General features: G+C 56.3%; 1 protein-coding gene and 1 long non-coding RNA gene across 2 annotated transcripts; both read right to left on the bottom strand.

Annotated features, from left to right (window-relative positions):
* Positions 1-5,619: 5,619 nt before the first annotated feature.
* LOC134042982 (uncharacterized) lies at positions 5,620-7,680 on the bottom strand. Its single transcript, XR_009933119.1, has 2 exons — positions 7,344-7,680; positions 5,620-6,502 (listed from the first exon to the last, which is right to left on the bottom strand). It is a non-coding gene; the product is annotated as an uncharacterized LOC134042982 (long non-coding RNA).
* Positions 7,681-12,159: 4,479 nt separating this feature from the next.
* Positions 12,160-12,900, bottom strand: REP15 (RAB15 effector protein). The gene has a single exon (XM_062491660.1). It carries the CDS (start codon positions 12,898-12,900, stop codon positions 12,160-12,162), a length of 741 nt encoding a protein of 246 aa, XP_062347644.1.
* Between the last annotated feature and the right edge of the window lie 1,416 nt (positions 12,901-14,316).

Genomic DNA, 14,316 nt, shown 5'->3' with positions numbered 1-14,316 from the left:
TATTTATAACCCTCATCCCCCAGCCCCACTGCTGTCCCTGGGGGACACTTAACATAGTTCCCTGGAATTCAGCCAATTTCCCTCCCCCCCCCCCCCCCCCCAGCTTGGGCTCCAGTTGATATTTTAAAGCAGGAGAAGGAGGTGGCTGGATGTGCTCCTGGCCGTGCTGCTGAGGTAGCTCCTATGTGCAGGGGAGAACATGTCTCCCTGGAGAAGATGAGTTCATTTCAGAGCCTCAGGATTGGCCTCTGGAAGTTCTTTTCCCTGAGGAAAGGGATGCACATCCCTGCTTTCCACACACTTTCAGTGGGACCCTCCTGTGAAAGCTTTCCACCAGTTCTGTGGTTCCAGCTGGCTCCCTAAAGAACTCCAAACTTAATCCAAACAGAACTTCATCCAACTCTAACTGTTTATTTTAAGGCATCTCTGAGGGCTACTGTTTGGGCTTTAATTTCTATGAGGGAAGATTCCCTTGATGGATGATGTCTCCAAGCTGGAAGGGATTTGGGGTGGGTGGGACATACCTGGGGGTGTGCAAGAGCTCCAGGAATTGCTGTCTGAGCCCCTCTGCAAACACACCCTGCCGACGTTCTCAGGTACTGCCAGCTGTTCCTTGGGGAAATTCTGGGATGGCAGTGGGGTCTGTACAACCTGAAGCATCTCCAGGTGGCAGTTCAGGGCAGCCCCTGGCCGAGGAGCCATGGGCAGCCCTTTATCCACCTCCATCCCAGTACTGCCCAGGAATCCCAGTGCCCATCCCCAGAATGTGTGCTTGGCACACTGCATCCCACCGGCAGGACACTGCAGGCACAGCTCCTCCCCTGCAAATACCAAGGTCAGCAGGTGCTGGTTCCCTTTCTGGGGCTCCCAGCCTCCTCCTGCCCTGCATTCCCAGCCAACTAGAACACACTGAGGAAACACCAAGGAACGTTCCTGGTAGTGAGTGGGAGTCACTGAGGGCTCCGTGCAGCTCTGGGCCTGAAAAGCAGCCCTAGCCTCAGCACCTGCTGTGATTTTGGGCTGTGAACACTCACCTGCAGCAAACACTCCTTTGCAGGCTGGACCAGACCTAACACTCTCCAGAAGAACTGTGGGTACCAACCAAGTGAACCCTCAGGACTTGTCCTGCTTATTTCTCCCTGGAAAGGGACATGGAATGAGTGTATTTGTAGTTGCTGAATATAACCCTAGAAAGGGCAAGAAACTAGAATTATGCAAAAAAGTTTTGCAGTGTCATGTTAGATGCTGGTGTACAGAATAACATCAGCAGAAAAGGAGCTGCATGTGCATAGGAATTCACTTGCTGGCAGCAGCCATTCCCATTCCAGGCAGGACCTCCCTCATGACCCTGAGATTGGTTCAGGTACTTGGAACAGGATACTAAGAAGACCAAGATTCTGAATTCAGTCTCCATATGAGCCAATCACTTACCACCGTTTAACCTGATGATCCTCATTTGATTTTATTCTCAATTCAGTATATTATGTACTCTGGAAATAAGAATAAGCTTTAGCTTAGTAGTGTTTTCACCAGCTTTTTAAACCTAGAGGTTTTTCCATTAGTAATTGCGAGCCACAGAGAAAGTGGGGGAGAAGATGGAGAGCTTCAGGTCTCATCCGGCAGGTACCGGATGAGCGGCTGGAGCGGGTCCGAGCACCAGGGAGGGGCGGTACCCGCGTCCCGCCCGCTTCCAGCCGCGATCCAGTACCTGCTCCGGGGAACAGCCGCCCTCCTCCGGCACAGCCCCGGCTTCTGACGGCCGCGGTGCGACCGTGCCCGGAGCCCCGGCAGAACCCTAGCTCCGCGCCGGCCAAAACTGGAGCGGCAGCGCCGGGCTCGACCCCAGGGCCCATCCCGGAGCGGCTCCTCCCGCCCGTGGTCATCCCGGACCCCATCAAAGCCCAAATCCCCCATCCCGCCCCCTGAAAAAAAAAAAAAAAAGCGGCTCTGGCAGGAACCCCCAGCAGGAGCCGGACCCGAATTCCCAGTGCTGGTCCTACCTCAGCGCTCCGAGCGAGAGTCCGGCCGCAGCCCGGGATGAACATCCACCGCCCCGAGCGGAGCAGCTGCGGATCCGCCGGCATTTATGGGCCGGGCGGGGCCGGCACAGGTGTGGAGGGCGGGGCCGGCACAGGTGCGCGGGGTCCCAGAGCGGCTGCGCGGGGCGGGACCGGGGGGATTTAAGCCCTGGGAATGGGGTTCGGAGCCATTTGCCCCTCGGTGTTCGGGGCGGGAGGCTGCGGCCGGGCCGGGCTCTATATCTCTATCTCTTTCCGCATTTATATTCTTTAACTTTTCCGCTTTTTTTTCTCTATGCCTCTCCTTCCTCCCCAACCTTCCTCCCCTCCCCCACCCCCTACTCCCTCCCCCCCCAAACCCCCCCCTCCCTCTCCCCCCTAGCCCTCCCCTCCCTCCCTCCCCCCCCCGGCCCAGTCCCCCCATCCCCTCTCTCCCTACACACCCCGACCCTGGATACCCGGACACCCTCCGTCCTCTCCCTCCTCCTTCCATCCTTCCTTCCCCCCACGCCGGCACCCCCTGCCCCCTCTCCCTGCTCCCCTTCCCCCCCCAGATCCCCCCAACCTGCCTTCACTCCTCTTCCTCCTTACTCCCAGTCCCCTCCCCTGCTGCCCGCACACCCCAGCTCTCCAGTTCTCTGTAGTTGTCACCTTCCCCCGACCACTCCCTCTGCCCCCTATTCCCGTTCTCCATCCTCCGCTCTCCTTTTTTTGCCCCCCGCAGCAGCGGGGCTCGGGGTGCCGGAGAATAAAGCCCAGAGGGCTGGAACCCGGTGCCCTCTGCTCTCGCTGGAGTCCCCACACGGGGCCGGACCCGCTCGGCGGGACCCCCCCATTCCGGTCAAACACACCGCCCGACACCGCCGGGGTTCCGGCTTTCCTCACATCACACGGGGGGTCCCGGGGGATCGGGGCTGGGGGTCAGGGAGGGACCCCTCCTCTGGAGGGGGGGCTGGGGGGAGGGGTTGTGGGTAGGTGAGGGTGGGCCCCCTCCGGAGGAGGGGTCCCTGGGGGGGGGGGGGGTCAGGGTGGGCCCCCTCCGGAGGAGGGGGTCCGGGGGCGGGGCGGAGGGGGGGGAGATTCCCCCTCCAGTCCCCTCCCCCGGACCCCCTCCTCCGGACGGGGTCGGCCCCGGCCCCCTCCGTGGGGGGTGGGGTGGGGGAAGGAAAGGTGCTCGTTTGTCTGTTACTGGTTTTCTAATGTCTGTTCACTGCGCAGACGGACGTGAACCATCCCGCTTTCCCCTCCCTCCCCGGTCCGGAGGAGGGGGGTCCCCTGGAGGGGGGTCGGGGCTGACCCCCTCCGGAGGAGGGGGTCCGGGGGAGGGGACTGGAGGGGGATCTCCCCCCTCCGCCCCGCCCCCTCCCCCGGACCCCCTCCTCCGGAGGGGGTCAGCCCCGACCCCCCTCCCAGGGACCCCCTCCTCCGGAGGGGGCCCTCCCCAACCCACCCCCCCCACCCATCCCAAGCCCCCCCCCCATCCCCTCCTCCGGAGGGGCCCACCCTCACCTACCCACAACCCCTCCCCCCAGCCCCCCCTCCGGAGGAGGGGTCCCTCCCTGACCCCCAGCCCCGACCCCCCGGGACCCCCCGTGTGATGTGAGGAAAGCCGGAACCCCGGCGGTGTCGGGCGGTGTGTTTGACCGGAATGGGGGGGTCCCGCCGAGCGGGTCCGGCCCCGTGTGGGGACTCCAGCGAGGGCAGGGGGCGCCGGGCTCCGGCCCTCTGGGCTTTATTCGGCTGCGGGGGGCAAAGAAGGAGAGCGGAGGACGAGGAGAGATGGGGGGATGAGGAGGGGTAGGGAGGGGAAGGGAAGGGAAACACCAGGTGGGGGGAGGAGGGAGGGTGGACACAAGAGAGGGAAAAGAAGGGATAGGACAGGAGAGGAAGAAGTGTAGGGGGAGAGGAGGGAAGATTTCGGGACGAGAGGGAAGGGGTGTGTAGGGGGAGAAAGAAGGACAATACCGGGAGAAGGAAGGAGAGGAAGAAGGGGGGGACAGGATGGGAGGCCGAAGCCCCCGCGCCTCACCTGCGGAGCCCGCAGAGGAGCTCCCGCCCGCGCCGTGCTCGGAGGGAGCAAATGGCGGGCCAGGTGATTTCCGGGTATTAAATCACCTCGGCCCCGCCCCGCGCAGCCGCCCTGGGGCCCCGAGCACCTGAGCCGGGCCCGCCCCGCGCACCTGAGTTGGGCCCGCCCCGCCCCGGGCCCCTCCTCACGGAGCTCCGGCCCCGCCCCGGGCCCCTCCTCACGGAACTCCGGCCCCGCCCCGGGCCCCTCCTCACGGAACTCCGGCCCCGCCCCGGGCCCCCCTCACGGAACTCCGGCCCCGCCCCGGGCCCCTCCTCACGGAACTCCGGCCCCGCCCCGGGCCCCTCCTCACGGAACTCCGGCCCCGCCCCGGGCCCCCCTTCACGGAGCTCCGGCCCCGCCCCGGGCCCCTCCTCACGGAACTCCGGCCCCGCCCCGGGCCCCTCCTCACGGAACTCCGGCCCCGCCCCGGGCCCCCCTCACGGAACTCCGGCCCCGCCCCGGGCCCCTCCTCACGGAACTCCGGCCCCGCCCCGGGCCCCTCCTCACGGAACTCCGGCCCCGCCCCGGGCCCCCCTTCACGGAACTCCGGCCCCGCCCCGGGCCCCTCCTCACGGAACTCCGGCCCCGCCCCGGGCCCCTCCTCACGGAACTCCGGCCCCGCCCCGGGCCCCGCCCTGCCCGGGATGGGGCCGGTGCTGTCGCTCGCGGCCCCGCCCGTCACACCTGGGCCGAGCCGGCCCTGGGACCGGGGCTTCGGGCCCGAGTCCTGCCCGTGTCCGCTGGGGATCCCGGGGCCGGAGGAGCGGGGCGGGATTGGCGCTGGAATGGGGACCGGGCTCGACGCGGGCGGGAGGAGCCGCTCCGGGACGAGCGCTGGGGCCGGGCCCGGCGCTGCCGCTCCGGCTGTGGCCCCGCCGGGGTTCCAGGACCCTCCTGCTGTGACTCCAGCTGCTCCCGTGGGATTTGCAGCCTGTGGGACTCTAATGAAGTGCCAGGTGCTAAGCACGACAGAAAATAATGGGAAAGCTCTCTGGATCAGGGAGTGTCCCAAAGAGGTGGCAGTGCTCAGCATCCCCTGGCTGGAATTTAGTGACAGAACCCCCCCCCCCCCCCTTCCATACTGTTCCTGTATCTCTGGCACTGATCACCATCCCTGCCCAGGGTTTGGAGGTTCCAGCACAGCCCCCCCAGCACATCCCACTGCTTCCTCAACTCCCCTTTAACCAGGATACTTTTTTGGGGTAGGGCACCCAAACCCAGCAGAGTTGGCTGTAATCAGTTTTGGGGCATCTCCCCTCTCCCCTCCTCACTGAATTCCCACTGCCAAAACCAAGCCTGAGGCTCGGCTCCCCATCCCCTCCGTCTCCAAGAAACTGCACTTGCACTTCCCAACCCAGCAGGGCAGCAATGCTGTTCTCATTGTGTATCTTGATTGCAGCAACTGCTTAAGAAAATAATTCAAAGAAATTCAGAGAATGAAGAGACAATAAAGAGCTGCCAGCTCCAACCAAGGGCTGCTCAAACCCCTTCTCAGTGATTTGCTTTAATTAACCAATGCAAATGAACCAATCCAAACAACATTGCTACAGTTTTATTATTTTCAATCCAGTTCTGGAGAGATACTGCAGATTATAAAAGAATATTTTAAACCCCAAAACTCTTCTAGGAGATACATAGGGCAGGGCTGCACTGCACCCCCAAACTGAGAACTGGGAGAAAAGACAAATCCAGACTGACACATTGGTGCAGCTTCTGCCAGCCAGAACAATCCTTGGTCTGAGCACACACCTGTAAATTCCAGGAACCTGGGATGTCATCAATATCCTCCTGGGCCTTTTCATTAAAAGCAGACTTCCACAGAGAATTGATGAAATACAGAATATTAGATGGAAATGGAAAGGAACAGCATCCCCCAGGATGCTGCAGCATCCAAAAGAAAATGAACAGAAAGATTATGGACTGGGACCATCCCAAATCCCAAATCCCTGGTGTGGAATGCCACTCTGCTTTGGTTTATAAATCACCATTCTCTCCATGGACAAACCCTTCAGCTTTGCTTCCAATTCACCGAGTTCCCAGCTGTGGCCACCGAGATTCCTCTGCACGGCGCCCACGGCGGGATCCAGGGAAACGCGCGGGGTATGGTCCCATGGGAACGCTGCCCAGGAAGCACATGGAGCTCAGCTGTGCTGCAGCCCCGAGGGAGAGCTCTTCCCAAAGCTCCGGCTGTGCTCGGCTGTCCCGAAATTGCCACGAAATTCCCACGCTGACAGCCACGGCTTCCTCCACCCTCTGCCTCGGGGAGCATCCCTGCGGTGCCAGCAGGAAAGGAGCCTCTTAGGGACACGGAGCATCCCTGGGGATGCAGGGCAAGAAAAGGAGTTCTCAGTCTTTAGCCTGATCCAGCAGCTGCGCCTGGCGGTCGCTGTTAAAGCCCTGGCAGAGGCCATTCCTGCAAAATCAGGGGGAAAAAAGGGATGAACCTTGGAGCTCCTGGAGTTAGCCAGGACCTTTGCCAAAAGACTGGAAGAAAAACTCACATGACCACCAGAAACAAAAACAGAGGGGAAAAATGCAACCTGTGGTGATGAAAAGAGAAGGGAATGATTGGAACCATTTGAAATGGGTAAGAGGAAACGGCCTCACGTGATCCCAGGGGAGGTTTAGGCTGGATATTGGGAAGTCTCTTAGAGGAAAGGCTGTCCAGCCCTGGCACAGCTGCTCAGGGCAATGGTGGAGGCCCCATCCCTGGAGGGATTTAAAGCCACGTGAATGTGGCACTTGGGGACATGGGACAGTGGCCTCGGCAGCGCAAGGGAACACCTGAGTACCGTGATCTCAGAGGGCTCCTCCAACCTGAAGGATTCCATGATTCCAAGGACACCCTGTACACAGCCAGCACAGACACACCTGTGCCTGCTGCAAGCATCATTGCACTTCCTCTCCTTCACTTGGCTGCCAAATATTCCCTGGTGACAGGGAACACGGGAGCAGTCCTTGCTGTGGGCGAAGCCAGCAGGATTAGATCAAATTCCCTTCAGGAAGAACTGACAGGATGCAGCCAGTCCTGCCCCCAGCTGCTTGGAAAGCTCCCAGTGCCATCCAGTAGCAAGAGAGGGAAATCACCTCATGCTGAGGGACAATGACAGGAGAGCTGTGGGGAGAGAGCGGCAGAGATGGGAGAGGAATGGCAACACCAGAGCTTTCCGAAGGGAACACCTGCCAGATGAACCTCCAGGACCTGTGGAAAACTGAGCTGTGAATCCATCTACTCCTGTCTTGCACTCACTGACCTTTCAGCCACAGCCAGGAACTGCTCTGGATGGAAGCTGCTCTGTGCCCGTGGATGTGGCTTTTCCCTCGCTGCCCCCACAGTCTGTAGGGAGCTAAAGGAGAAGGAAAGGAATGAACAGGGAATAAAGTATCCATAAATACAGCAGACATTGCCACATGCCCTCATCGAGCTCATACAACAAATAATATCCCAAGTTATTGTGATTCAATTCCCATTTAGCTGGGAAAAGCAAGAGGGAAGATTGTTGGTCCCCATCTCTGACTCCTTCCCTTTGCAGTACCTGTCACCCTGGAGTGACAGGACAAGGGGGAATGGCTTCCCACTGAGAGAGGGCAGGGATAGATGGGATATTGGGAAGAAATTCCTCCCTGTGAGGGTACTGAGGCCCTGGCACAGGGTGCCCAGAGAAGCTGTGGCTGCCCCTGGATCCCTGGAAGTGTCCAAGGCCAGGTTGGATGAGCAGTCTGGGACAGTGGAATATGTCCTTGCCCATGGCAGGACGTGGAGCAGGATGAGCTTAAGGTCCCTTCCCACCCAAACCGTTCCAGCATTCCATGGCTCCAGCTTTGGTGGGGCCCTGCTGGATCCAGCAGTGCCTCCCGGGTTCCCCGCCTGGGGGTCGCCTCACAGTGCCCAATTCCAGCCCTTTGTTGCATGCCCCCCATGGCCCTGGACTTGTCAGGCTCCTTGGCCAAAGCTGCCTCTCCAGCTCTCCCCCTGGGTAGATCCCGCTGTGCCGGCCCTTTCTGAGCCCCTGCCCTGAGCTGAGAGTGTTTGCTTTGTACCAGGGGCCACCCCAGCAACTGTTCCTACTGGAATATCCCCCCACGCTGGGAGTGTGGCTGCTAGAAGCTGGGAGGTGCCTCGGGGTTGGGTTTTTGGAAGGATGATCGGGATTTAACACCTGCTGCAAGCCCCTGAGGGACTGCACACCTTGGTACAAAAATGCTGATTTGTGCCCAGGCCTGCCTGAAAATCCATTGTGCAGAATTCCAGAGCTTGTTCCTTCTTTCCCTGCTACCATTCAGTTAAACTGGAACCTCTGGGTGATGAAAGCTCCCATAGAGAGCTGGAGGTTTGCAGGGGGAGCAGAGCTCATCTAGTCCCACTTGACCTCTGGTTCTTCAGCTCCTCAGTGTAGATCCATCCAAGGCACAGGAGCTGGAACCCGGAGCAGTGGGAGCCAGGGCTGGCAGGTCTCTGCTGGCTGCTCCTCCTAATCCATGCCTGGCTGTAGCTGAGAGTAGCCAGGGATGGACACAGGGCTGGCTGGCAGGTGCTGTGCCCCTGCAGGATTTCTTCAACAACTCTGATTGCCTCCTGCTCCTTGGGGTGTCCTGAGGTGCCTTCACAGCCCAGAACAAACACCCAGGCTGGGAGCTACCATCCTATGGATCCCTGTATTTTGGGGAGCCTATTTCCAACCCCTGAGAGCAAATGTATTTTTCGGTCCCTCGTTTGCAGACCCTGAATGATGAAGCTCCAGCTATAGAGAGCACGAGGAGTCTGGAGCCACATTAGCACAGGAGATGGTAAAGGAAACAGTGGGAAACAGCGACACTGCACAGTCCACAGGCAGGAGCAGGGGGAGGTGAGACAGGGAGCAAGGGGCTCCTCCCTGAGCAGGCATTTAATTCATCTTCTAGCCATTTTTCTAAGTGATATGTGCTGTGCTCAAAAATAAGGTGGCCAAAAGCAAATCTCCATCACAGGGTCAGTGCCAATGTCCTCTGACCTGAGGCAGCTCTGCTGATTCCAGCTCTGCTCCTCCTTACCCCACCTGGGTTATTTTCCAGCTGTTCATGAGCAGGGGTCACTTATCCCATAGGTAAGGACAATGCACAGCCAGACCCAGCAGCTCTGTGCTTGCAGAGGGATGCATTCAACTCCGTTTCATGCCTGGATTGCCCACTCCTCTGCATCTTCCTGAGAAATGCAGCAGGCCCTGGGATTCAGGCTCGCTTTCACCCCAGTCTCTTGGGTTTCTGTCCTCACAGGAAATCCTGAACTGCACCCTAGATGAGATCCCAGTGCTCCTTGTCCAGTTCCAGAAGGCTGCAGAGGCATTCCCACAGCTCAGCCAAAGGAAGAAAGGGAGGCAGAAGGAAGGGCCATCAGGGGCAGTGCAGCAGCCAGAACAAATGGGGAGCACAGGGTGGCACGGATGAAGGTGGGGGGACACCTCACCTCCCGGCCCAGCAGGGCTGGATCGATGCTGTGGCACAGCCACGGATCCAGGCACGGCAGCTCAGGAGGAGCCACTGCTCCAGGGCATCTGTGGCAGAACTCACGGAGCCTCCGGCACACAGAGGGAGTTTGCTTTTCCCTGAACCCCTCATTTTCAGCAGTTCTGGTCTCAACACTCATTTCTGCTGTGCCTTCTGCACAGCAGGCAGATGGAACCTTCCCAAAGAGGATGCTCTCACCAGTGTGTCCTTCCCTGCCCCTTGTCTGGGCACAGGGAATGCTGATCCTCGGAGCAAGGCCCCCCAATGAGGCTTCCAGAAAACCAAAGGGGCTTTGAACCTCTTGGTGAGACATGGAGGAGTTCCCATCCTGTGCAGGGACAGGGCTTTTCCCTGTGTATCCCAGCAGCGAGTGTTCAAAGGGAAACTGGAACAGAAAACATTAGCAAGGGACAAAGGTGTGAATTCCAGGTCCTTCAGAACCCACGACAAACACTGTGTCATGTTACCACACAAACTGCCCTGGGATTTCACAGGCTGGGTGCTGCACCTTACCTGGTCCATCAGCATGTGCAGTCACAGAAGCCTGGGGATGGCTGTGAGCTACCTGAGCTGAGGCCCCAGATTGGGTGAGTGGATGAACATTGTCAGAGTTACATGGTTAAATACTTTTCCCTGCTGTTAGCCAAAATCCAAAGCCTTGGCCAATTCTCACCATAGTTGAGGGCCCAGGGGCCTGAGCTAAAGCCCACAGGGGAAAGTGCCAGAGTGTGGTGCAGCCTGGGCAACAGAACCCAGCTCCCAAAATAACACACCAAGCCTATGTGACATCTCTGAGGTACCAGAGCCCTTTGAGGGACACAAATCAAATCAACAACTGCCCCAGGGTGTAACTCTCATAGCTCAAACTCCAAACTCCAAACAGTCAAGACATTTCGCTTTCTCCCTTCCCTTTCTACTATTGAGAAAGGGTGCAAAGGAAAAAAAAGCCCAGTTTTCAAGCAAGCCAATTTTCTAAAGAACTGGACAGGTGAAGTCACGCTAGTTAAAACATACCAGTTTAATGCAAAATTAAAATTTTCTGCAAGTCTTTAATAAACCAGTAAATCTTGCTGCAGTGTTAATTTTTCTGTTAAACAGGCAAAAAATCCCCAATCCCCCACAGCTATGCAGGTTCTCTGTGCAACACACCAGAACTGTCTCCTCTGTCCCACCAAACCCAGCCACACACACAGAATACAGTGACATCAGCTCTTTAAAAACAATTCTATCTCAACGAACTGTTTCAGGACTTCTACAAACCCAGCTATGTTTGTGACTCAGCAAAAACGTCACAGTTCTCTGTGTCTGTTTTTATTGCAGTTCCCTTTTCAGACTCCCTACCTCTGCCATGGAATGCTGCAAACACTTGTGGCACTGATGCCTCAGTTTCTTTAGGCTCTTTTTTAATGGCTCTTTAAGTAACAGCCTCTGATTCTCAGCTCTCACAGCTGCCCCCATCTTACAACTCGAATAGTAAATAGTGAAAGATAAATGTGTTTTCAAAATTATTTTTATTCTGCTAAATTACTGAATTTATATTAAAATTAGAGGCAGATGAGTTTTGCACTAAGACTATTCAAACAGCTATAACCAAAGTGAGTTTACCAGTTTGAAATGTATGGATCAGGTCCTCTTTCACTAGTTAACAGTAAAGCAAGTAATTATAACTGTACAACCCAAAAGTCTCAGTTAGTCCAGTAAAAGCTGAGGGAAATTGAATAAAACAAGCCCATAAGTGCTATCAGCTGCTAAACTACTGCAAAGAAATTCCAAGTGAAATAATCCTGCTTCCTCCAGATTTGCTCTCTGCTCTGAATGGTCAGGGGCTGCCTCTGTTGCTATGAAAAGGTTCAATCCACATCAGGCCTGTTTTTTGTCCCCATTGGTTGATTTTCCCCAAGTGTTCTTGAACACCTGCCCCTAGCTTTTGCCACACCTTGCCCTGACACAGTCACTCAGTGAGAAAACTTTGCAGGTGGCTCCAGTCCTGCCTTTTGTTCACAGCTCCATGGCCCTGTGGAGCCTGGTGCCAATTAGGGGACAGGTAATTAGTGTCTCTCTCTCTGAGTCCATTTCTAGCACTGGGAAGAGCTGTTCCTCTTAACTGAAACCAGTTCACTCCTTCAAATCAGTCATTTTAAGGCCTGGTATTGTCCTTCACACTCATGCCACTCTTCTGACCAGCACCAGCACATTTCCATCCTTACAGACTCACCCTCCTAGGAGAGAAAAAACTCTGCCACACAGCAAACAAAGGCTCTGAGTCAAATCCACCAGGACCTCCCCAGAGCTCTGGCTGATAAAGCTTTCAGCAGCTCCAGCCAAGACTCCAAGACTTAATGTCTGGTGAACAAAATGTTCTGGAAAAGTGTTGTGCCTTCTATAAACACATTTTTCTGGCAGGTCAGTCCTGTTGTTTTAAAACCTGGAGAGGCTGACTCAGCCTGGCTTCTGCAGGAGCTAAGGGAACATGATGGGTCAAGGGGAAGGTGGAGGGAATGGAGCATGGGGAGGAAAGCGAGAGGGGCAGAGCTGCGCCCCGCACAGTCCTGGTGCTGCACGGAGCCACTGCTCCTGCCCAGCTGCTCACACAAAGTTTATGTACACATTGCCCACGTCCTTCAGCCCGTTTTTGGTGCCCAGGCAATTTTCCAGCATGTCTTTTGTGGGCAGGGAGCTGTCAGTGCTGGTGACAAATTGTCGCAGCGCATTCCTACCCGACAGGCGGCATTTTTGCTCCTCCTTGGCAACGCTGTCCAGCAGGACTCCTCGGATATCCTTGGGCTTCCCTGGCACACCGAACATGACAAACAGGCCCAGGCAGTCACGTCCCACCAGGCGGCAGAACTCGGCCAGTTTCTCAAATCTGCTCATGTTCTGGAAGCACTCGTCGGCCAGCGTGGCCTCCCGGCAGCAATCCTCGGCAGGGCCCTCGCCATGGAAGAGCTCGGCCGGCTGCAAAGCCTGCACGGCGATCTGGAGCTTGACCTGCTTGTCAGACCCACACAGAGTCCAGATCCAGTCCACTCCGAACAGAGAGGATTGCTGCTTGGTCATTTTGCTGGTCATGATCTGCTCCTCCACGCCCTTTCCCACGCAGAAGCTGATGAAGTTGACCAGGAAGATCTCGCTCAGTGTGTTCGTGGCTGGCTGGAATTTGCTCTGAGGATCCACAAAACCGAGATAGTCCTTCAGCCTCTGAGACGCGTGGAGCACACCCTGGCTGAAGACTTCACAGATGGCCAGAGTTTCAGCCTTGCTCTCCTGGTTGTCCTCCTGGGAGACCTTCTGGCCCATTTTCTCTGCTGGAGGAGGTCGTTTCCACATGCAGCTCTCCTCAGGGACAAACCTTTATTTTCCAGCAAAGGCTCTGCAGGTGCTGGGCTCAGCCAGAGCTGTTCAGCTGCACATGGATACCTGCAGCCTTCCCGGTGAAGGTGATGGCAGAGCTGAGCTCTGTGAGCCTACAGGGCAGCCAGGCTTTCTCCTGGGTGTGTTTTTCTACAGCTGACTGAGCAGGGACCAGCCCAACAGGCCTAGTAGCTTTCACACTTACTGAATTAATCTCTGCATGTTTTCCTTATTGTTAATTCCGGCACCATTGCTTTGGCTGATGTTATCTCATTCCAGTCTGATCTTATCTCCTTGGATCTCCTTTCTAGGACTATTGCACAGAAACCATTTCTTTTGGCACAGGATGTTGCCTGGGGATAAAACCACCTTTTTTGTTTGTTTAATTGCTCAGAGAACGGAGATTAACACTTGGGACCAGAGAGAGAGTCTCTTTCACAACAAGAAGGGACAGAGCACCCTGGGAGGGCTTCCTGTGGAGCACACATTGAGCAATGATGATGCCACTTCTCACCACACCAAATAACCCAAGATGGTTCAAATCTGGATCCCAGAAAAAACTAAGAAGTCTTGATATAGTTGATTTCTTAGCTGTTAGTTGAGCCCTGCTGGAAGCACTACTGACAAACAAATTACCGAGTCAACAAAAAAAGCGTGATTCTGCCCCTTTTCCCTCTTTTGATTTTTGAAGAGAACAGAACAAGCTTACTTGGAAAATTAAGAGGGGGGAAAAAAAAAGAGGACATATGAAGAAGGGAACCAGCTTCCAGATGCACTTGGCGTTTTCCACAGACTTTATTGGATTTCACATGGCAATACACAGCAGTTACGTTTGCCCTCTCCAAACCAGACAGTGTGCACACACGCGTAAAAACCTCCTGACTTCATCACCTCTCGTGTCCCCACCCTATAAGAGAACCAGGGTTCAGATGTGGCAGCTCCGAGGGGATGACCTGGATGCCAGGAATGGGTTGTTTGGAGCAAAATGCTGCTTACACTGCACTAAAATAAATGATCACTGCCCTCCCTGATAACACCCCAGAGAAACTGGAGAGAGTCTGTGGCTATTTCAGCACACAGTGTTGTGTCACTAGCTCCCTTTCCCCTGCTGTGAATACCCGGTCCTGTCCATAGCCAGTGACTAGTGAGCCATCCAGAGGAACACTTTTGTTTGGAAGCCTGCAGTGCATTTCCCAGTGCTTCCACAGCATTCAACTTCCATGTAAATAATAACAATATTGCAGAGTATTCACAGAAAGGGAGGCCTGAATCCACATCCCAAGCATCCACACCCTAAACCTGCCCCCATTAAATTTTGCATCTTCATACATCAATAATCACCTACACTGCACATCCTTTAAAGGTCCAGGTTATCATCTTACATCATTCTAA

Source organism: Cinclus cinclus, chromosome 4 (assembly GCF_963662255.1).
Source record: "Cinclus cinclus chromosome 4, bCinCin1.1, whole genome shotgun sequence".
Lineage (NCBI taxonomy): Eukaryota > Metazoa > Chordata > Aves > Passeriformes > Cinclidae > Cinclus > Cinclus cinclus.
Note: the sequence above shows the minus strand (reverse complement) of the source record. Positions and strands in the feature narration are given on the sequence as shown.

Excerpts from the sequence above, each read along its gene's own strand:
- REP15 (XM_062491660.1), bottom strand. The coding sequence starts at position 12,900 with ATGTGGAAACGACCTCCTCCAGCAGAGAAAATGGGCCAGAAGGTCTCC.